The 23,909-nt window shown below is 38.7% G+C and overlaps 1 protein-coding gene across 9 annotated transcripts in view; it reads left to right on the top strand.

The window, feature by feature from the left end:
- ZBTB44 (zinc finger and BTB domain containing 44) overlaps positions 1–13,317 on the top strand; it is a 65,742-nt gene extending 52,425 nt beyond the window's left edge. For 5 of the 9 annotated variants that reach the window (XM_060160785.1, XM_060160777.1, XM_060160778.1 and 2 more), the window contains 4 exons: positions 5,426–5,510; positions 7,920–8,083; positions 9,425–9,725; positions 11,505–13,317. In XM_060160785.1, the coding sequence (XP_060016768.1) occupies positions 8,068–8,083; positions 9,425–9,725; positions 11,505–11,787 (600 nt within the window). In that variant the 5' untranslated portion in view covers positions 5,426–5,510; positions 7,920–8,067 and the 3' untranslated portion in view covers positions 11,788–13,317. The remainder of the gene's footprint in view (positions 1–5,425; positions 5,511–7,919; positions 8,084–9,424; positions 9,726–11,504) is intronic. The other 4 variants (XM_060160786.1, XM_060160782.1, XM_060160783.1 and 1 more) reach the window with 3 other exon arrangements.
- Positions 13,318–23,909: the final 10,592 nt, after the last annotated feature.

The raw sequence follows: 23,909 nt of genomic DNA, 5'->3' as shown, positions 1-23,909 counted from the left end.
TCCAACCCACATCTGGTTTAAAAACAAATGAGAAGGATCAGGAATAAGTTGGATAAATAGACATAGGGGAAAAGCATAAATGTTTCTTGATAGTAAGGGAATAAGAAAAGAAAAGGCATGCACAGGAATGCCAAACACACACCAGTAAGGGTGAGATGGGGGTGAGGGGACAGGAGGAATAGAGGTGCAGTTAGGGATGAATGTAAATGCATAGGGTCTTGTCTTCTTTCAAAAACCTCTATCAGGGCTTCCCTGGTGGCGCAGTGGTTGAAAGTCTGCCTGCTGATGCAGGGGACACGGGTTCGTGCCCTGGTCCGAGAAGATCCCACATGCCGCGGAGCAGCTGGGCCCGTGAGCCATGGCCGCTGAGCCTGCGCGTTCAGAGCCTGTGCTCCGCAACAGGAGAGGCCACAACAGTGAGAGGCCCGCATACCGCCAAAAAAAAAAAAAAAATCTCTATCAGTGTATTAGAACACAGTATAACAATTGGTGTTCTTGATGATTACCGTGAGTCATCAAGAAACAAGAAAAGAATTATATTTAGTATTATTTATTTAAGAAGTCAAGGCAAAATACAACTGTCACAAATTTTCTAGTGCAAATTATTTAATAAAGTAAGCTTGGATGCCTTAAAAGGGATTCGGTTAGTTTTTTGGAAAATTTTACTTAAGTAGAAAATGTAATCGGTTCCTAATGTCAGCAAATTCAAGTGTTCCAAGGGGGAAAACTGAAGTATCGGATTCAAAATTTTCACTGGGAGGAAGTTTCATCCTGTGTATCTGTTAACAGATGATATTTATTAAATGTTCACATGTATATGGTGTTGTACAACTGTTACAGTTAGTACCTTTTAGCTTTCATTAAAATACTGCAACCAGAAGAGTGCTGGCCGTAAGGACTGCACAGCCGCAGAGGCTCGTTTGTTCACTTGGGGCAGCACAGCTTATTCGCACGCCGTAAAGACATTGACTGGGTTTAGTACCTGATGAGAACAGGCGAGGCTGGTTGGATCTACCCTCCCACTGAAAACAACGTGATCTTTTTATTTTAAGTCACCTTTTAAAGTATTTGAAAAGATGGTTAGGGAACTGCCAGGTTAATTTTAGGGGGGAGTCTGATGCAGAGAGGTAAGTACATATCAGAGCACTAAAACCAGTTTTTACATAAGACATTTGCCAAAACACAAGAGGGCTTTGGTTCATCAAGTCGAAGAGTGAGGGAAACAGAGGTCGACCCTGTGAAGTCTTAAAGAAGTTGCCCCACGCATTAAGCACTAGGACTCAACCTGCTCCCCTTCCTCCAGACTCCACAGGGGATTCTAGAAACAGCTGCCTTGGCAGTGGGCCGACTAAGAGATGAAAAGGGAAAAGGGGGAAAAACACATCCCTGAGAAGTGGTGGGCACAGACCAGCCTCCTGCAGATTTACATCCTGCTTACTCCTTGCATGGGTAGGCCAGTGAATCTCAAACAGTGAATTGGGTTAGACAGGGCCTGCCCTCTAGGAATCTGGCAGAGGCGAACAGAAAGCTTCTCTGGAAGAGGGTATGTTCATCCTCCCCTTAGCAAATCAGTCCCCTGCAAATCATTCTCAAGGGCAGTAATCACTGTCAGAACAACCAGAGCACGCACGAAACATGGATATCAAACATTTTGGCAGCAGATGGGATTTCAGCAGAAGAGAGAATTGGTGAATCAGAAGATAAATTAGAAGAAATCACCTGAGTGCTGCACAGAGAGAGAAACTATTAGGGTTCTCCAGAGAAACAGAACTAGTAGGACATATATATAGATATACAGAAGGAGGTTTATTCGGAGGGATTCACTCACATGATTTTGGAGGGTTAGAAATTCCATAATCTGCTGTCTGCCAGGTGGAGGCCAGGAAAGTCGGTTGTGTGGTTCCAGCCCAAATCCGAAGGCCTGGGAACTGCTGGCCTCTTAGTGTCCAAAATCCCAGTCCAAGTCCAAAGGCCCAAGAACCAGAAGTGCTGATGTTCAAGAGCAGGAGAAGATGGATGTCCCAGCTCAAGCAGAGAGCAAATTTGCCCTTCTTTTACCTTTTTGTTCTGTTCAGGCCATCACCAGACTGGATGATACCCACCTGCAATTGGTGAAGATGATCTTCCTTACAAAGTCCACCAATTTAAATGCTGATCTCTCTGGAAACACCCTCACAGACACACCCAGAAATTATATTTTACCAGCCCTCTGGTCACCCCTTAGCCCAGTACATTGACACATACATTAACTATCACACAGACAGTGGTAGAGACTATAGGTGTAAAAGAGGGTAAGGGTTATGGATGGTACAAACATAGGTATGATGAAAGTCCTAAAAGGAGAGGAGAGAATGGCTGAGAATTTTCCAGAATCTACAAAAGACAACAGTCCATAGATAAGAGGCCAGCAAATTCCAAACTGGGAAGAGATGAAAAGAAACATGAACCTAGACACATTATAGAGAAAATTCCGGGAAAAAAAATTAATGACAGATTACCTTCAGAAGAATATCTGACTTTTAAATAATGTTAGAAACCAGTGAAATGATATCCTCAATATGCTGAAGGAAATAACTACCAATCCAGATGTCTACACACAGTGAAAATATCTTTCAAGAATGGAGATAAGACATTCTCAAAGAAAAACAGAATTCAGCAGTATATCATCATTAAAGAAATGTTTAAGGATAGACTACAGGTAGAAGTGAAGTGAACACAGATGGAAGGTTTAATATACACAAGAGAATGAAGAGCAAAGAAAGGTAAACATGTGAACAGATGTGGACAAACATTGCTTATATGAAAGAGTAGGGGCTTTATGAAAACAAAGAAGTAAAACGTCAGGCAATAATTTGTAAATTGAAGAATGGGTGTGTATGGGAAATGAAGTTAAAATGTTGTAAGATCCTTCTGTTGTCCATGAGGAAGGAAAAGTTTTTAGACTTGGTTAAGTATGTGTCTAATTTCCAAAGCAACCAGTAAAGTGAATAGGAAAAGACTGTAATTTCCAAACTAATAGAAAGGGGGAAATGGAATGATTATTATCATTTATATTCAACAGGTTGATTCTAAAATGTAAAAAATGCGAAGGGCCAGGAATAGCCAAGATGTTCAGGGAGCAAATGAACAAGGTGAGAGGATTTGATCCACCTCAAATCAAGATTTATTATAAAGCTACAGTAACTAAAGTGTGGCATTCATGCAAGTACAGACAAGCAGAGGGAACTAGTAGAGAACCCAGAAACAGACCCATGCTTTTAGAGCACTGCAGAGCAGAGGAGAAAAGACAGACTTTCCAGTAACTGTGTTCCATCACAAAATCAACTCCAGGTGTGTTAAAGAAAAGACCCAAGTGCCAAGGGCAAAACCTAAATCTTTCATAAGGTAATTTGAGATAGGGAAGGATTTTTAAAAACAAGCTCTGAAAGCCATAACCATAAAGGAAAAAGACTGATCAATTCAATTAAAATATAAATTTTTTGGTCATCAAAAGAAAATGTAAAAAGACAAGCCATGTAAGAGGGGAAAATATTTGTAACATCTTTTACCTACAAAGATTTTGTATCCGAAACATGAAAAGAACTCATGATAAAAAGGACAACTCAATAGCAAGACTTGAACAGGCATGTCACAGAAGAGGGGTTCAATAAATACATGAAGTTAAAAAAATACATATTCTATGACCGAGCAAGTCCATTCCTGATAATAGATACCCTAGAAAAAAAAGCATGTGTATGTGCATTGTTACTTGAATATATGCACAGCAGGGAATTCCCTAGCGGTCCAGTGGTTAGGGCTCTGCGCTTCCACTGCAGGGGGCATGCGTTCTCAATCCCTGGTCGGGAACAACAAAAACAACAAAGTATATTCCCAGCAGTGTTGCTCATAGTAGCCTGAAACTGTCCATCAAGAGTGAATTGGATAGGGCTTCCCTGGTGGCACAGTGGTTGAGAGTCTGCCTGCCGATGCAGGGGACGCGGGTTCGTGCCCCGGTCCAGGAGGATCCCACATGCCGCGGAGCCTGCGAGTCCAGAGCCTGTGCTCCGCAGCGGGAGGGGCCACAACAGTGAGAGGCCCGCGTACCGCAAAAAAAAAAAAAAGAGTGAATTGGATAGATGATGAATAATATCTAACTTCATTTACATGTAACAACATGGATAAGTCCACAATATTGAAGGAAAGAAGCAAGGCATAAGAATACATACAGTGTGACTCATTTTATGTAAAGTTTAAACCAGACACCATTAAATGGTATGTACTCTTGCGTACTCTTCGTGGTGAGGGCATGATAGTAAATATTTTAGACTTGACTTCTGTCCCAAGCTCACTTGCTCCACTCTGCCACTGGAGTGAAAGCAACCCTCGATGGTGTTCAGCTGTGTTGTAGCATAAAACAACCCCTAGTTTATGGAAATATGCATTTGAGGTAAAATTACTTTTTAAAAGGAAGGGGGAGGGGATTTCCTGGCGGTCCAGTGGTTAGGACTCTGCGCTTTCACTGCCGAGGGCGCGGGTTCGATCCCTGGTTGGGGGAGGATCCAGCAAGCGGAACAGCACAGCCAAAAACAAATGGAAATAAAAAATAAATAAAAGGAAGCAAGATAAGAAGAAAAGGAAAAAAATGAAAGAGGATGCTGATGCTTGCCTCCTGGAAGGAGGGGTTTGTGATCAGAGAAGGGTAATGGGAACTTTCAGGATGCTGCCAGTGTTTTAGGGGGTTGTGAGGAGGTTTCACAGATGTTCACCTTACAGCTGTCTTTCTCATTCTATGTGGAAGTTATGTGTACAACAAGTAAGTTGTATGTCATATGTCACAATAAAATAAGTTTTAAAAAACAAAACTTGTTAGTGCTTCCTTAAATGATTGTTACAACATTACTTAATTTTATGTGAATTTTTGTTTAGTTTACATTTGAATTGCTCTACTTTCTAAAATTTATATCAAAGAAATACTCTTGAAAGAATTTAAGTAGTGATATAAGGCTGTTGTTTCACATGTGATTTTTTAAAATCACATAAACGTTTAATTAAAATAAAAGTAGGGACTTAACCTGGTGGTCCAGTGGTTAAGAATCCGCCTTCCAATGCAGGGGATGGATGTGTGTTCAATCCAGATCCCACTTGCTGCAGGGCAACTAAGCCCATGTGCCACAACTACTGAGCCCATGCACCGCAACAAAAGATCCCGCACGTCACAACGAAGACCCCGTGTGCCGCAACTAAGACCCGATGCAGCCAAATAATAAAATAAAATGTAAAAATTAAACAAAAGTTAAAAAGTTATAGAACACTACTACTTCTGACCGGTAATTCAGGGTATATACATTAGATAATCTGTTCAGAGGCTTGGAGACACAGCTTACAATTTATATCTTGGCTTTATTTATTACACCAAAGTATTGACAGCTGTCTCTTTTATTCACAGGTTCAGTAGATGAAGGCGTCACTGAAGGGTTACCTACACTTCAGAGCACTTCTAGCACCAGTGCTCACGCAGATGATGATGATCGGTTAGTACTAACATAGTACATAGTTTTCTTGTAAGGGCTGTGCTTGTAACTCTAAACCCAAGCATTCTATCTGGGAATTATATAAAAGTTTATTGCGACCTCCCTTTAGTATATTTTTTAGTCATCAGGTAGCCACATAAATTAGACAACTTATAGTACAAGGGGTTTTTTTTGGCATTTCCAAGACTTCCCAGCCCAGTTGCTTTAAATAGTATCTATATTAGGGGTTGGCAGGCTGTGGACCACAGACTAATTCCAGCCACCACCTTTATTTGTAAATCAAGTTTTATTGGAACACAGACATGCTCATTTGTTTACATATTGTCCGTGGATGGCAGAGTTGAATGGTTGAAACAGATCATGTGGTGTGCAAAGCCAAAAATAATTACATCTGACCTGCTACCAAAAAAGTTGATCAAACCCTTATCTATATACTCATGGTTCCCAAGTCATTATCTTCACATTGACCCTTCCTGTTTGATAATTTTCACATAGACATAGCAGGGCCAAGACTTAATATATGGCCAAGACAGACTCTAGCCTTTCCCTCCCCTCAGGCCTGCTCCTCCAGTCCTCCTGTCTCGGTGAACAGCACCATCATCCCCCCAGTTTCCCAAGCATTGTCTCTGGGAATTATACTTGATCCTTCTTTCCCTCACCTCCCACCACCATATTTAATCTTTAAGCAAGTCCTGTCAGCTCTGCATCCAAAATATACTTCTCCTTCTCAGTCCACTTCTCCTCCAGCTCTGCTACTGCCACCCCAGCCCAGGTCACCACCATCTTTTGCCTTCACTACAGTAATCTTCAACTGGCCCCTGATTTCATTCTCCCCTACTCCAGTCATTCTCCATGTAGCAGCCAGAATGATTTTGTTTTTTAAATTAAGTCAGATTATGTTGCTGTTCTAAGTAGCAGATTCTTAAAATTCTCCAGTAGATTCACACTTAAAATCTAAACTCCTCACTATGCCTTTACAGGCCTACCTGATAGGACTTCCTTCAGACCATACTCCTCCTTGCATACCATATCCAGCCACGCTGACCTTCTTTCAGTTCCTAGAATATTTCTAGTCCATATTTGTTCTGGTTTGGGGCCTGTCTGCCATTTTAGGGCCTTTACTCTGCCTGAAATGCTTTCTCCCCTAATTTCCACATTGCTCACTCTTTCCTGAATCTTCAGATCACTGTCTAAGTGTCAGTTCTCAAGGAAGATTTTCCTGACCACCAGTCTAAAGTAAAACACCGATCACTCTGTTTTAATTCTCTGTTCTGATCATTTTCTCGAGTGTTTATTGTCTGTCTCTGACCACTGAATATAGACTTCACTGAATTAACTCCTCCTCTTAGAGTCCGGGACAGACTTAAAAAGTGTATTTGTTGAAAACTTGAAGGATTCAAAGAACTCAAACAAGGTTTATTGTTCTTGAATAGCTAAACCTGATACAGCAGGTTATGAACCAGAGTCATTTGAATACGTTAATGAAGGTGTAAACAAATGGAAATATGCCTACATTCCTTAATTTCAAACGTTAATGAGGTTGTCTGTTCTATACTAGATACTGTGCTGAGTGGTGGGCATATTGAGATGAAACGTAATAACCCTTTACCCTCAAAGAGATCAAGCCAACTTTGGGGGAGGGGGAAGAGGTTAAAGACAGACAAGTAAGCAGATAATCATGAGTCATCTGCAGAGGGGTCGGTTGCTCTGCATAGGAGGGTACCTGCCTAAACCACTGATGAATCAAAGAAGGCTTTCGAGAGGAGGAGGTAACTTCTTGGGTACATTTCATAAAACGGCTGGGCGTGTTATCTAGGCACGTGAAGGAAGTTAAATACATGAAAGCACAGCACTGAGAGAGAACTGTTAAGGAGGAACTGCTTGGTATGGGTATGTTTGGGGAGTATGACAAGAAATGAGGCTGGAAGAGTACACAGACCCAGATCATGCAGAGTCTCGTCTGCCTTCACTCTGAAGATAACAGTGAACCATCGCAGGATTTTTATCAGGGGACTGATTTAATCAGAGAGATCACTGTGAAACAGTGAGGATGGGTTAAAGGGGTGTGGGCTAAAGAGAAGGAGTTATTAATTCAGCCGTATATTGATGAGGGCCTGAATTAAAGCAGTAGTAGGAAGGAAAGTATTAGAGAGATTAAGGATACCTAAAGTAAAATCGTTTATGATATGTGCTTGGTCATACGACCTTGCTTAACTTAAGATACTTGACATTCTGGACAATAACATTGTTTCTCCTTTTGTTATAAATGAAACTTGTAATCTAACTTTTAAACTGCTTCAAAAAGTCTTAAAGTGTTTTTTTGTTGTTGTTGTTCATTTAAAGTTGTGCAGAAGTGTTTATTGAACTTAAAAATCAGAGCCTGGTTGCCTTCTTTGGTCTGTTTTTTAGATTGGAAAATGTTCAGTATCCCTACCAACTCTACATTGCTCCTTCCACCAGCAGCACAGAACGGCCAAGTCCAAATGGTCCAGATAGACCTTTTCAGTGTCCAACATGTGGGGTGCGATTCACCCGTATTCAGAACCTGAAACAGCACATGCTCATCCACTCAGGTAATGTCATCATCCCTATTGTGGCATAAATGAGCACTCCAAAACATTTTATTTTGAACTTCCAGTTAAAAACAGTAAACAGATGCTTTTGAGTTAGAAAAAAGTTTATCTCTGGGAAGTCTAGTGAGAACAGATAAACATAGGTCCATTGCTGAATTGGTGCAGTGTCAGAAATGTATTTGCTTACAGGCATCAGTATTCTCATTAAGACTTGGGTTGGGTGTAATATGTAAATGAAAAGCATATCAGATGCATGTGTGTATATATGTGAGGGAGAAAAGCACAAATACATACGGTAAAGCAAATGGGGTTAACAGGATGTATATTGGTATTCTTTGTACTATTCTTGTAACTTCTCTAAATTTATAATTATTTCCAAATAAAAAGTTTTTAAAAATTAATAACAATAATTTAATTTTAATTCTACAGTCCTAAATTTCTCTGTGCCCTGATTAGTCAGCCTTGTAGTATTTTTTTGGTGTAAAAGAAATTTTGGATAAATGATGTGTAAAACATATTTGAAATTTAAGTTAAGTGTTCACGTAAAGGCAGTAAAATTCTTGCAGATAGAACACTGACCTCTGATAAGAAATCTTTACCGCTATTCTCAGCTGTATAACTATCTCACTTAGATAGGTCTAACAATCCCTGTGCTAACACTAATTCCCTATGACTTTGTTGAATCAATGGATGATGTTTTGAAGGGTTTTGAAATTTTATTTGCTAAAACTGTGATAATGAATTGGAAGGGACCATTAATATACTTTATATTTCATATATTAATTTCTACATATTTTTCCATCACTATTACATTAAATACCCAAAAACTCAATCAAGTAGTAGTTCTGTTGCAATCACTAATTATGTTCAGAGATGTTAGAATTTCCCTTTTTTCTTCTCATTTTTCTCTTGAGATAGGAAATGAAGAGTAGGTACTGATCATTTTCACATCTTCTCAATATAAACCTCACTACTTCAATGAAATGAAGTAATCTTTTGTGAAGATTTGGGCTCTGCTTAAATACTCTGGTTAAATTGTGTTTTGAAGTCTATAAAATACAAGATTTGGAAGCGTTCAAAAATCCATTGGAGTATATATTACCTCAATTACCCCCACCCCATGGTGCCTTTCTTTCTCGCTTTCTTTTTTCAAGCACTAGCGACTTCTTAGATGTTCTGTACCTTTTCTGAGATACTGAGTTTGGAACTCATTTTTGCTGATGATTTTTGTCTTTTCAGATTATCTCTTGCTACAGAATTACAGTTCAGAAGTCTGTGAGGTTTATGACATTTCCACTTATTTTATTTTTAGATAATATTTTGTTTTGCTTTATTTTATAGGAATTAAACCATTTCAGTGTGACCGCTGTGGGAAAAAGTTCACCAGGGCTTACTCGCTAAAGATGCATCGCCTAAAGCATGAAGGTAAACGCTGTTTCCGGTGCCAGATATGTAGTGCCACTTTCACTTCCTTCGGGGAATATAAACACCACATGAGGGTTTCCCGGCACATTATCCGCAAGCCTCGGATTTACGAGTGCAAAACATGTGGCGCCATGTTCACCAACTCTGGAAATTTAATCGTGCACCTGAGGAGTCTGAACCATGAAGCGTCAGAGCTAGCAAACTACTTCCAGAGCAGGTGAGGTGCACAACAAAAACCGAACCAGGAAAACTGCTTTCTAAACTCTCTTTTCCTGCTTTTAGGGCAGCCTGCTGTGTTTTTTTATCAGGTTGCCAGCTAATCAGTCACATGCCTTTTAAATTCCCACTATCCAATAATGCTCTGATCTCCTGATCTGATCAAATTTTGCTGATCCTTCTAAGTATAAACAATTTTAAATACATTTATAGTTGGCATTAGAAATCTTTTCCTACAGAAGTAGACTACTTATCAGCTTGTTTTGGTTTTTTTGTGGGTTTTTGTTGTTGTTTTTTTAAATACAAGGTTAAAGTAATTCTGTAGTACATTTTAAAATAGACCTTATTGGAGAATTTACCGTGTCAGATGATATTTAGTGATAGTGGATTACTTCAGACTCTTTGGATGTTAATTAAATTCTTGACCACTTCTCTCTTTTTTCTTTAAATAATAAGAGAAAATTCTACACCAACTATGGTGTAGAACTAATGGATATGATAATTTACATCAAATGAAGTTTTCCTTTTTTTATTTCAGTTTAGAGCTCCATGCTTTTAATATAAAAATCTTATAATAGAGTTACCTTTCTGATTTATTGGGTATCCAAGGATCAGGTTCTAGTTCTAGCTCTGCCACTAACTAGTGGTATGATTTAACACGTCACTTTACAGATGAAGAAGCTTGAAACGTAGAGAAAGATAAAATGTAAGCTTTAAAGATGATTTCTAAGGTCTCCTCTAGATATAAAATTCTGTTGTCTATTTTTAATACTTTATCAGAATTGTACATCTGTAGGAATTCTTAGTTTCTTATAAAATCAAATCTTAAATTTTTAACTGCCTTCATTTTTTAAATCTTATTTTTCAGTAAATTATTCCTGCATAGATTTTGTTTTCTCTTCAAGCCAGACATTTTGTTTAATGTAATCATTTCTAACTCTGGGTGTCTGGTTATCATATCACTAAACCTAGATTATACATGACATAACAAACTTTGTTCCGGACTAAAATAGTGTCCCAGTTAACCACGCCTGTTTTCTATATCTTCCCTGTACTGAGCCCTCTATGCTCTACTCTTGTTTAACACCTGAACACTTTTTAGAAAACATAACATAGGACATCTTAAATTGCTTTGCAGATGAGCAGACTTCAGTTTTTTAAATTAATAGTGGATAAATTATAAAATAACCTTAAGTATATTAGTTATTGACATTATAAAGTGTAATGAATTTTTTTTTGTTTAACTGTAAAGATTTAAATCAAGCATCTAAGTAGTTTTTTACATTTCTCTATATAGTAGATTATATAAAAGGTCACTTATGCCTGAGGATTTAGTTTCTTAACTAATTTATATCCAGGAAGTAATAAAAAGCTAGGTTTATATACCTTATAATTAGTGTATAATCCAAGAAAGGTTACTCATAAGTTATTCAAATGATCTTTGTTTAAATGAACATGCTATTTCCATCTGTTTTGTATACAAAAACTCTTCTACATAGAACAAGCAAGGCTGTTTAGGTGTCCAGAGTGACACTGAAGGTGATAATCTTAGCTCTCTTGGTGGTAGGGAGAGTTGGTATACTTTGGTTCTAATGGATGGTTTTGGTTCATATATTTAGGAAAGTTTAGAAGTTGAAAATTCCTGAGTTCTAATCTTCATTCAAAAATTAGAGAAATGAAAAATCCCAGTCTTGTTTTACAAATCAGGTCTTTGTATTGTGTCTTATTTATTACTGGCTTGAAAATTAACTCCCTGTTTCATCCTTTGCCTCTTACCTAGTGATTTCCTAGTACCGGACTACTTAAACCAGGAGCAAGAAGAGACCCTTGTTCAGTATGATCTTGGAGAACACAGTTTTGAAAACAACTCCTCTGTCCAGATGCCTGTAATTTCACAGGTCTCCTCGACCCAGAATTGTGAAAGCACTTTTCCCTTGGGGTCTCTTGGTGGGCTGACAGAAAAAGAGGAGGAAATGCCAGGGCAGCCAAAGACCAGTGCTTGTGCCGAGGCAACCAGAGAGGACCCCCCAAAATCAGAGCTGTCTTCTGTAACTATTGAGTAATTTCATGGTTTGGCTTCATTTTTGATTTTTGGAAAGTGCCTGTGCTTGGTCTTGTACATTTGAATTTAATTTAACTTTTTAAGCAAAAAAGGGTTTGGGAAAGAATTTCCCTTTTTACTTTGTAAGTTCTGCAACTGATGTTTTATTTTTCATGACTGAGAGATTGCTTCTGTAAGTGCACAGTAACATGGTGTTGAAATATAATAGAAACCTTGAGACTTAAGGAGAACCAGCTGACTTAAAACTGGTATCAGTTTCCTCTTCCATTATCAGGAGTAGGCTAACAACAGATCACTAGGTCAAGAAGAAATCAGATGATTATTGACCTTCCTGAAATGAAAGCGTACACCAGAGACATATTACAGAACGAATCTGGCAGATGGCCTGAATAGATGCTTACTCCTATACACAGGATATTGTACAGTCTTTTGTAAAGCCTGTTGTTTTTGGAAGTATTTATGGTGAGCTTTCTTAAAAATTATTAGGATATATACTTCTGAAATCCCACGTGTTTTGTGTTTTGTTTTTTTTTTTTAAGCTTTGTCACTATAATTTTTCATGGTGAAAATTTGGTATTGGGGTAGGTATTCCCTGTACCTTTGTAGTACCACTCCTCCAAATAATCTTTCTTCTGTGAAAGAAGGCGAAGAACCATGGTTAAGGATAGTCAACTTGTGCGTGAAATGACCAGGAACAGAGAATATAGTGTGTGAATCGGCTTCATAGGAACTCTTTCATACTGCTTTTCTGGATAAAATTACTGTTTACCTGGTCTTTGAATGTTAATGCCTGGCTAATTGGGTCATTGCCTAAATCAGTTTTCTCTTGCCTATACTTGGCATGATCCCATGAAAAGGAGATATACTGGAGATGTTCTATATTTTATACATAGGTTTGTGTATTGTTGAGGATGTTTTTATTCTGCTGTTTTGGACAAAATAAAGAATTCTCTGTTAAGGCTATATTCTTAACCCAACTGCGATTGTTTACAAAATACCCATATGACAGTGATAAATTGTCCTTATTCCAAAATATTTTAAGACATTGCCAAATGTCATATTAAAAGCAGTTAGGATAGTTTTTACGCAATGTAAGCAATAATGTAGAAGTAGAGGAGAGTCTATAAAATGATGATCTATGACTCAAATCTATTTGGGGAAAAAAAGGATTGTTAAGACTAAAGAAAAACTAAAAACCTTAAATTAATGACTATTACCTCTTGCTGCTAAAAAAGAAAAGAAAAGAAAGAAACTTCGTGGTTTATAGTTGAAACATATATGATACTCTAGACTGGAATATACATTTTTACCTGGTGCCATTAAAGCATCACTGACCTTGATCCTAAATATTCATGAGTCCATGAACAATGATCTTTTGAGTAACTCTTTTTTTCTATGTATATACCCAAAGTTTAATAATTATGAAAACACCTGATTAGGTTAGAAAAAGAAAATACAGTTTCTTATTCAAAACACAAGATCTCAGTTTTGTCTGGGTGCTAGTCGTTAATAATAAAATTTTTCTAAGTTATAGTGGTTTGTTTCATTTTTTTTTAATTGGCTAATTCTGTAACTTCTTTTATCCCCTACAAATGTAAAAGAAGGGAAAGTGAACTCATTGAAGATTTTTTTTAGGCTAATGTTCTTTCTGTCTGTTTGAATATTCTGCTATTTTTAACTTGTTTCCAACTCCTTTTCTCACTCATGAACCTGTTGTTTCCTCTTTGCTCCCAAACATAGGTATAGTACCTTCAGGAAAATCAACATACACAGATTATGATGGCCTCCCATTATATATGCTTCTTTACTAATAGGTTGAATTACTTTCTTCAACAGACTGTGATACTAATAGCGGTACTGCTGTGTCTCAACTGGAAAGGTCAGGAATTTTTATTTTTAATGTAATATAGATCCTTTGGAAACTGTTATGCCTACCAGTAGATAAATCTCAAAAGTTAATTTTAAAATCTTAATGGAGAAAACAAAGAATCGGTAAAATTATGACCAGGAGTCATTGTTGCCCTCAGTTCTAAGAGTTATTTTTTTAAAAAAGAAGAAGAAGGAAGGAAGAAAAGGAGGACAGAAATAGGGTTAATGAGAAGAAATATATCAGAACCATTTGGAGATTTGTGGGTTGAAAGTGTTTTAGCACACCCCCGTCCTGAGAATTTTGTATTAAGAGAGTCCTACACAGTTTTGGCAGCTCTGAGGTGTTCTGTGTTCTCAGAATGTAGGATTGACCACCATCACTGGCTATTTTTTCCCAAATGGAAACTTTAGATTTTCATTGGTATTTACAAATTATACAGATTTCCAAGTTTTATGAAACGTTTGAATCTACTGTGAAAATGCCGATTGTTGGTTGTCTGCTCCCCAAATCTTATCAATACAGGTAACTAACTAGTACTTAACATGTGATATAAACAGAGTCCTTTTTTTCTATTTCAGTGAGGCTCTACATTTTTCTTGATACACAGTTTAAGGATGCTTAGCTTATGGATCTGTTTTAGGAAACTAAGCTATGAGGGATAATTGTATATAGTGCTATTTAGATTTATTTAAAATTCCTCTAAGAGAAGGATGCCTGGATATATAATTTTTACCAGAATATATGGAAAACATTGCAGAGATGAAAGCCAGTTATATTATCTCATCCATTAGAAATTACCAGTATAACTAAACATAAAAAAAATTCCAGTTTAGAATACTTTAGCATAGCTATCTTTCTGAAAGGCCCAAGGAGGGGTAACTTTGTTAAAGGGCTTAAATTTTAGGATGCAAGATAAATTGCCTTTTTAAACCAAGTATTTTATATAAGAAAAGCATTTATTTTTCATTTTAAAGCTACCAAATAGGTATGATATACATACTTTAGAAATGAGCAAAGATGTTTGCTGTGATACTGGATATTACAGCTCCTGCAGTCATTCTTTCCATTTTTAAGGGTGTATTCTAACAGTGGAAGCATCTAGCATGTCAGTGATTGTACTAATTCAGAAACGAAAGCATTAATACTTGTTTTCATTTTTTTGAATTTTAAGTTTGAGAAAGGGATGCAGATGGAGGTTATCATCCACAAATGTATTTAAATGGATATTTCTTACTTTGAATTTAAAGTAACCTTCTTCATTTTCATTTTAAATAATTAGTTATATATTTAGTTACATTGCCAGTTTTTAAAGTTCTCACTTTCAGTGAGGCAAAAGTGTACTAAAATGTTTAAATAGCTTCATTCATTCTTACATTTTAACATTTCAGCAACCATTCTGGCTTACAGAACTTACATTCTGGTTCCATGTTATGACACATGCCCTTCGGTTTTCAAAACAAAAAAACTTCCATTTTGTTAAAATATGTTACCAAGTGGAATGAACCAGCCAGCACATCTAATATACTTATCGTTGGTAACTCTGTTACCTTCTAACTACTGAGCCAATCTCTCCAGATGTGTAAATGGTTCCCTGGGAGCCTTTGGAAGTTGTATTAAGTCTTTTCGGTCTTTTATTTTATCTCTTATTATTTTTTATTCTCATACTTAATCTAAATGGAGACGAGTTAACTAGCTTAGTGGCTTTTATTCTGAAGATTCTCAGATCATGGTTCAGTTTCTTTTAGCTTTGTAGCCCCTGAGAAATACATTACTTTATAAGGTAATGGCAGTTTGTACTAGTGTACCACATGGAGAGAATTATTCTTATTACTTGATGAATGAACAATCCTAAAATTATAATATTGTACCCGAAAGGGCTTTGAGATTTAAGGAATTGATGAAGAGAATTAAAACTTTTGTGTGTCACTTACTCTATTTTCACCTGTATTGAAAATGTGAAGCTCTGGAGTATACAACTAAGTGAGGGAGAATAGTTTTCTAGTTATTAATATTAATTGGGAGGGAAAAAACTAGTAAAGTTCACATCTGGAAGCGACCCAAAGTTGCTAAAAGGTAGTAAATGTGGTTTTCAGTGTAAGTTATTGACATAAGATGATTTATTTATAATATATTTAGATTTTGAAAGTTACTGAGAGAACCATGTATACAAACGATTTTCTTTTCTAAATCAGTGGTACAGAATGGGGGGTGCTCAATTACATTAACCATGTCTATGAGGAATATTTATAGCTAAGCATACTCCTCCCAGGCTTTAGGCTCAAATCGTCAAAATTTAAGTTATTCCATATTTTGCCTATACCCTTTTTTATCTTTCAGTGTCATTTTTGCTTGACAACATGTTGGTGACCATAGGGTATTTTTATTTGGAAGGTCCTCAGCAAGACTAATTTGCCAAAAGCAATAATGGTTCACATTAACAATGAAGTAGAGTTGAACCAATTTCCAGGTTCAACTAAGGAGCAGACAGTCTATGGGTATTTCATTTTTAGATTATAAATATGTTGAGATTTATTAATGGGGAATTAAGCCTATGTCAGATTATGGGATGAAGACTCTTAGTGACATCATAGTTGTACTTTTTTTTTTAACTTCATACTTGACACAGTTAGATATTTCTACTACATCATAGTGATTATATTTTTATGATTAAAAAAAAGTAATAGTTCCATATCTTTACAAATAGTCTCTGCAGAGATGTCAGGAGATGATGTTACTGGCATCTCAATTTGGCAGTATCCAAAAATTGAGACTGCCTTCAAGTGTATATGCTACTTCGGTTATATAGCTCCCTCTGCATAGGGGCCAGGCCAGTTCCAACTAATACCAAGGTTCTTATGTACATAATAGTTTTCGAAGAATTTAAGGGTTCAGACCATTGGTTGAAAACAAAAAACTTTAAAAAAAATTTTTTAAAGACTTAAAATTTTTAAATTTCCGTTTGAAGTGCCTGGTTTATAAAATCTGATTCTTTGATGATTGCCTTTCTCTTTTAAACTGACTGATTTTGCTGAGTAAACTTAAAGCCCTAGGCTCAATTGTAATGATTTATTGGTAAAATTGCTGCTTGATGGTTTGAGGTTCTACAGTGTTGTGACTTTTATTAAATTGTCCCTGTTTTCCCAAATACCGGTCTAACCATAGCCAGATTTCATTATTCAATTAAACAGGTTTAAAAATCACCCTGTAAACGAATATTCAGGTTACCAAAGTACATCATCTGCTGAGGAAGGATCAATCTTCCCTACATTAAGAGGAGCCGTCATCTCCTCTAAACACATGCTGTTTCCTTGGTATTAGTGGAGGCTGTGTTCATTTAAAGATGGGAAGCCTTTCTTGCAGCTCCTAGAAACACCTGCTTTTTCTAGAAAGAACCTTTTCTATGATTAGGTTATAATGGTGTTTTCTCTAAGAGCTTTCTTTTATTTCAGTTATCAGTTTTCAAGTTGACAAATGCTATGTAAAGTCTCTCATACTGAGAGTGGTCCATTAAATTACTGAAAGTTACACTGCTGTTCATCTTTCAGGTGCCTGAAATGAATGCCATCAGGTGATCAGGAGTGAGATCATAAACTTTATTCATTTTCTTCCTTGTACAAAGTGATGGCTTCTAATGCTTATATTTCAAGATATTTTTTAAAAATACAACAGTCTCTTGTAGAGTAAAATTTGATTTCAATCCAGGTCCCAATAATATATTTGATTTTTCTGTTGTTGCTGGTGCCTCCTGTTGCATCAGATAGAGATTGCCTGCCTCCTTGTAGGGCACCCTTGTGGCACCTTATGTCCAATTGGAAGATAGTATATGGCTTCTTTGTGCCTCTGCTATCTTTTCAAAAGCCATTTTATAAAAATCCTAGGTAGCCTATTTTAATATTTAAATATATATATTTGTGAGAGATACTTTTAGAACAGACTTTTTTTTTTACTTTAAATTTCCTGTATTCCCATTTTTAAGAGTAAATGTAAACTTTCCAGGATTTGAACTTGTCTTTTTCCACAGCAGCATAATGAAAAGCCGATTTGAGACAATAGACCATAATTCAGTGATAGAAGAAATTAATGTCTGATTAAAGGAAACAGACGTGAAGGGAAAAAAATTGTTTTGATGTAACAGAAATCAGTTTTTAAATAAAATTGTTTTAGTTTCTGTAATTTTGTATTTGCTGCTATAGTAGCTCAATATTTTACAGAGCTAACATATAAATCTGGCTCCATTCAAAAACTGGAGTACTTTCTAGTACATCCAGCCTAGGAGGAAGGTGTGTATGTACCACAGTCTTCCAGATGGGTGACTGGTGGTCCTGTTTAGCTAATGAATGCATGCTTTAAAATTCACCTATAGCCCAACATCAAGGAAGTTTGAGAGAAACTTTTATTTTGCTAGTTACAGCATTATGATTCTTCTTGGGCAGTGGCATTTGGTGAAACCCTTGGGGGAGGGAAGGTGATGCTGGGGAAGAAATGTGAATTAAATTATGTGGAAGGGTGTTGTCACGTCTTCTACCCTCCTAGAACCAGTACAACTTTCTTACCTGTGACAGGCCCAAGTTCACCAGCTTTGTATCCAGTTATCATCTCCTTCAAGTTTGGCTTTACTTGGTTACAGTGGCCATAGCTAAGTTATTTGGCATGTTTGACTTTCAACAGTAACAAAAATGGTTTTGGATTTGTTTTGTTTCCTAAAAATGTATACAGTGTCAGAACTTCACATTTTATATACTAGTATCTGGCTATGAGTACTTTACAGGAACCATAGTTCTTGGTGACTACATACATATATATATTTTTGTGACTTTTTTGTATACTAAGTGCCGTTTCAATGTTACAATCATTTTTAGAGTTGTTGTAATCACTGTGAATATCATGTTTTTTCAAATATGTTCTGAGCCTATAGTGTTTGCTTTGTGAATATATGTGTATCGTATATATTCTGTATAGTTACATTGTACTGAAATATTAGCTTGTTTGATATAAGGAAAGTATGTATTGAGTACTTTTTGCTAGCCTGGTTGTTTAATCTTTTTTTAAAAGGTTTAAACTTTTTTAAAAACAAAAACTTTAAACCAGCCTTTATTACATGGTCACAAATAAAGTTGCAGTTAGACGGGATGGGCAGGGAAAAAAATAGTTTTGAGTGTCTTTGAATAGAAACATAAGACTAAGGTTTGTTTGGTTCCCCCCCCACCCCGACCCTTCATTAAAATATCTTATTAATGCTTTATGGAGTAAAACTTCCTGCTGTTGTTATTTACTGTTGGCTGGAAGGAAGAATTGGTGGTGCTGATCGAGGTCAAGTGGATAAGAAAAGTCATGAGACTAAGGCGCACCTTAAGTAAGCATCCATTGAGTTTGTACAGACTAGAGAGTGTTCTGCGAGTCAGCATACACATCAGCTTCCTGGGCAGGTAAGAAAAGAGCTGAAAGGGCAAGGAGTCCATGAACACCATCCCTAAAACGGAAAAGAATATGAAGGAGTCTAGTTGGAGAAAGTCATCAAATCCTAGAGCTGTTGGCCAGGTATCTTGTGCAGACCTGCTTTCCTGAGTGGTGGGTTATGTCTTGAGAAGTTGCCTTGAATCTTTCTGAGGCTATACTTCATTGATTAGAGAGACCTGTTGGGATATTTCAATAATACCTTACAACCAAGGAGTAGAGAATGGTACTTACTGGGGGAAGGCAACTCATTGCCTAGGTGATGAGCCTGTGAGAGCCTGAAGGAAGGGCATTCTAACTACAGATGCACCTTGCTGTGGATTTTGACAATAAGTGGTCTATAGAGTGAGAGCAACCGCCAAAGGAGACTGTGCCCTGACCCCAAGCTACCAGCATCACTTAAGTTCAGGGAGGAAAAGCATAAATTTTTAAGAAGCATTTTCTATCATTCAGTGAGTGTGTTGAGTGTTTTGTTTTTTTGGTTTTTCTTGCAGTACACAGGCCTCTCACTGCTGTGGCCTCTCCAGTCACAGAGCACACGCTCCGGACGCGCAGGCTCAGCGGCCGTGGCTCACGGGCCCAGCCGCTCCGCGGCATGTGGGATCTTCCCGGACCGGGGCACGAACCCGTGTCCCCTGCATTGGCAGGCGGACTCTCAACCACTGCACCACCAGGGAAGCCCTGTTGAGTGTTTTTAACAATGGTGTACCAAACCGTTCAAGGCCGGCAAACTGTGTTGGGGTCCTCAGTAGCTACCTCAGCCACAGGTGATCCATATAAATGCAGAACGGAGAATTTTAAGTACTCCTGCCTTACAGTTTGATTTGCATATGAATAACAGGCCAGAAAAATTCCTTTCAGAGAATGATACTAAAGGTAGTAAAGGAAGATGTGTGTCTGTCTCCTCGATGCATGGCACTGGGATACACAGTTGGGGCGTTCTTTTCTGAACAGAATGTTTGTTCTGAGTACTAAACTGAGAGATCTGCAAATGTACTGAGTTTAAATGGGGGGAACTTGCTCATAAACATCAAATCCCAAAATGTAATGTAATTCATTTTTCACATGGGTAAACTTTTATACAGATGGGAAAACTAAGATGGGGCATATAGTCAATCCAGAAAGAGCTTCCTCATCAGCAAAAGGATGAGAACCAGGGTTTGAACAGCCGTGGGGACGAAGGGAAAGCTGTTTTACTGTTGTTAAACTCTTGATTTGTTTTCTTGAATTCTTGTGCCAAAAATACTTGAAATTTTTATACCCACCCATTCTATAGATAAGCAAACAAGTCACTGCAGAGGCTATGGGCAGAGCTGTCTTTAGAGTCATTTTGTGGGGCGCCTCCATACAGTCCCACACCCTTCTTTCTACTGTTGCCTACTTTTTTCCACGGCTAACACTTCTGGGGGCCTTTGGCTGGAGTCTGAAAGACTGAATAAGTGAGTGAGTGCGTCTCATTGACCAGAGAACCTGAAAAGTTAGACAGGCTTAGCACCATACACATACACACACTCAGTAAAGGGCCAGCTACAAATGAATTACCTCTGATGATTCTTGCCATCTAGAGACCCTCTGTTGGGAAAGTTGCTTTAGAACATAAGAAAAGATCACAACCAAATAAAATTCCACTAGTCCACTTTAATTTAGGGGCTGAGGCAGATGTGCTCTCTTTGGCATTTCAGGCAGCAGTGGTAAATGTGGTAGGACCTGTGTACATGATAACTTTTGTCCAGAAACAGAATTCTCTGTTGAATGCAAATGAGTCTACCTACAAGATTAGTAAAAATTCCTTTTCAGAGTGTTTTACAGTTTATAAAATGCTAGCACTGTGAGTGATTTGGTTTTCAAAAACCCAGTGACATAATAACAAATGTATGATCCACACAGATAGGGCCCTTCCTACCCATTATAGAAAGGCATTAGAGCCACCCTGAAATCCCTAGGCACCAACAGGGCTGCAACCCGAGAAGTCTTGAGTTGATACAGCGCTCAGCTCTCCCAGACCCAGCGATAGGAAGAAAACCCTGAAGCTTTGACCCCGCCAGTCCTAGCGTTGCGATTCTTTGGGGCACTAGCATTTTGGGAGACCCTTGAGGGAGGGTAACGCTGGCAGAAAGTGTGAGTTCGTTTATGCAGATGGGTGTTTTTGTCTTTTGTGCCAGGGCCTAGTTCTAAAGGAGAGTCAAGTTAACTTACTCTCCTGGTGTGAAACAGTTACAGGTGACCTTGCTGTAAATATGTGAACTGGTCGTGTGCTTTTCTTTGTGTGATTTTACCTAAATATCACCTCTGGATTATCTTTCCCACCCCTGTTGGTAATATTTTCTGTCATTTTCTCCATCCCTGCTGCTGCTACTTAATTCAAGCCTCTGTTGTTTCTGGCCTAGAAACAAAAACAGCCCTCTCTCCAGTCCGGCCCCCTCTGGTCCATCCTTCCCGTTTCTGCTGGGTCATGTTTTAACCGGGCCACTGCCCTGCTTAAAGTCCGCCTCCCGCTCCCTGGGAAATCCGTCCCGGCCTGCTGTGCTTGGCTAGTTGTAGCTGGACTTTCACTACAAAGGTCAGGCTTCACCTCCTCTTGGAACCCGCCACTCAGTCCCCACTCCCGTCTACCTCCAGTTTTGGGGTGAAGGTCCCTCTCCCTAGCAGATTTTGTTTAGCTACACCAACCCATGTCTCAGTCACACTGTCCTGTAAAGCTACCTCCTGGGGCAGTTATGAGAATGGAATGATTATATGTAAAAGGCTTAGAAGAGCAAGCACCTAGTATAGAGTAGCCACTTAAAAAGTCTTGTCTATTATAACTAGCGTGTCTCCCTCACCTGATTTATTTCTTGACATCAGGGACTGTGTCTTCTATTTGTATATTCGCTGTAGTGCCAGGCACATAGTAGAACTCAAAAAAATGTTGAAGGAATAATTGAATGTTGCCAGGAAATGGTCATAAGCTCACTTTACGAGAATGCTCAGAGGTACTCACCAGGGAACTTAAGGACAGAACACCGAGAAACATGGCACCTGACAGTTTGCCTCAACTCCCACTTCAAGTCTAATCCTCAGAACAACTGCCGTCAGCCTGGCCACAATTTCTCCAGATTGTTCTCTGAAACACTGGTGCTGCCATTTCCCTCCCTTTAGTCCGGTTTACTCATCCATCAAGTCCATAACTAAGTTTCACTTCTAAAGAAGCATTCCCAGAGCCTCGCACGCTGGGCTCTGACTTCCTGTTAGGTTCACGAGCATCCTGTGCTTTTATTACAATGGTAATTGATTATTTAAAAGCAGTTGGACTAAACTCCATTTGATTAAGTTCCATTCGGACAGGGCCATACCTGTCTCTTGTACCAAGGTGTCCCCAGGCCTGGGGTTGATTGAATGAAGTCTCTGACCCTAGGAGCTTATGGTTTCTGAAGTAAAGACTTACAGAAATAAAACGAATATGGAAATAACTGAGTACCATGAGGGAAACAGCAAAACATGTCCTCTGCCAATTTGGAGGGAGAGACCTGGCTGGAGGGATCAGGGAGGCTACGTGGAGGAGGAACATTTGAGCTGGAATTTCCTTGTAAAGAGGTCTAGAAATTTGTACTGGCAGAAATGGGGGTGGGATGGCACTTAGGAAACAACACTGAGCACAAGAGGTGGAATGTCCAGGGAGTGAAAGTGGTTTGGTTTGCTGAGAGTTACAGTATCCCTGAAAAGAAAATGGGAGAAAATGTTAGAAAGCAGACTGGAACCAGATGAGGAGGCCTTTAAGAACTTGAACTGAATTTGGTAGGAAATAGAAAAGCATCACACATTTTGAGGCAGAGGGACAACTTAATCAGAGCTTGCTCTAGAAAGATTAAGAACAAGCATGAAGTAGATTAGAGGGAAGGCGCACAGACTGAACTGCGATCACTGAGGAATTACTTAAGTAGTTCAGGGAAGAGCCCAGAGGAAGGTGCCGTGAGTGGCACTGGAGCAGGGGTCTGGGGAAGGGTTTGGTGAGAGGGTGGGGCTGGGATCTTAAGCATGTCTAGTCTCTGAACAGTGGACAATATCAGCTCTATCTCAGGCCCTCCAAGTGCTATTTACTTGATGTTGTCAAATTCTTAAGGGAACTCCCTTTGGTTTTGAGGGGGAACTCTGTGTCCTAGACAAAAATAGAGAAAGAGATAGGCAGAGTTCTGAGCCAGGTTCCAGAGCTGAGCCCAGAGTTAGGGTGAGGGGAGGTTTAGGAATAGTCGTGCAAGGAAGTTACTTAGCTGGGTGGCCCTTTCATAGCAAAGCCTGGCTTCTGCTAAACCAGGTTGGTGGGGTTGAAATTTCCAAAGACATTTCTCACGTCCTGCTTTCCTCTGCTTCTTACATTCCTTCTACTTTCCTTCAACAGACACTGAGTGTCTGCCACACGAGACACTTCCAGGCACTGCAAGCACAGCATGGAACGGAACAACAGAAACCTTGCCCTCGTGGGGTTCATCATCTGGGTGGAGGGGAAGGGGTTTGGCCAACACTGAAGGTAAAGTGTGGGGGTGGGTAAGGGAGCAGTTTGATGGCCAAGGTGAGAGGGTGGCCAGTAAGCCAGGTCCAAGCAGGTGAGGGTCCACACACAAGGTCAAGGGCGCTACCAGGCATGTTCAGGAGGGAGGCTGGGCTCCCCACCCACTCCTCTGTGGGAAGAAGCCAGAGCAGAACAGGATGTGCCTGGAGATTAAAAAGGGACATAGACTGAGCATGGAGGATGGAGGAAGTTTGTTTCCACATGTAACATCTTTTCCTGGACAAACTCAGAAGAAGTCTATTTCCCCAACACA

The sequence above is a fragment of the Lagenorhynchus albirostris genome, chromosome 9, assembly GCF_949774975.1.
Source record: "Lagenorhynchus albirostris chromosome 9, mLagAlb1.1, whole genome shotgun sequence".
NCBI classification, from domain to species: domain Eukaryota; kingdom Metazoa; phylum Chordata; class Mammalia; order Artiodactyla; family Delphinidae; genus Lagenorhynchus; species Lagenorhynchus albirostris.
The sequence above is the reverse complement of the archived record's forward strand: the minus strand, read 5'-3'. Positions and strand labels throughout refer to the sequence as shown.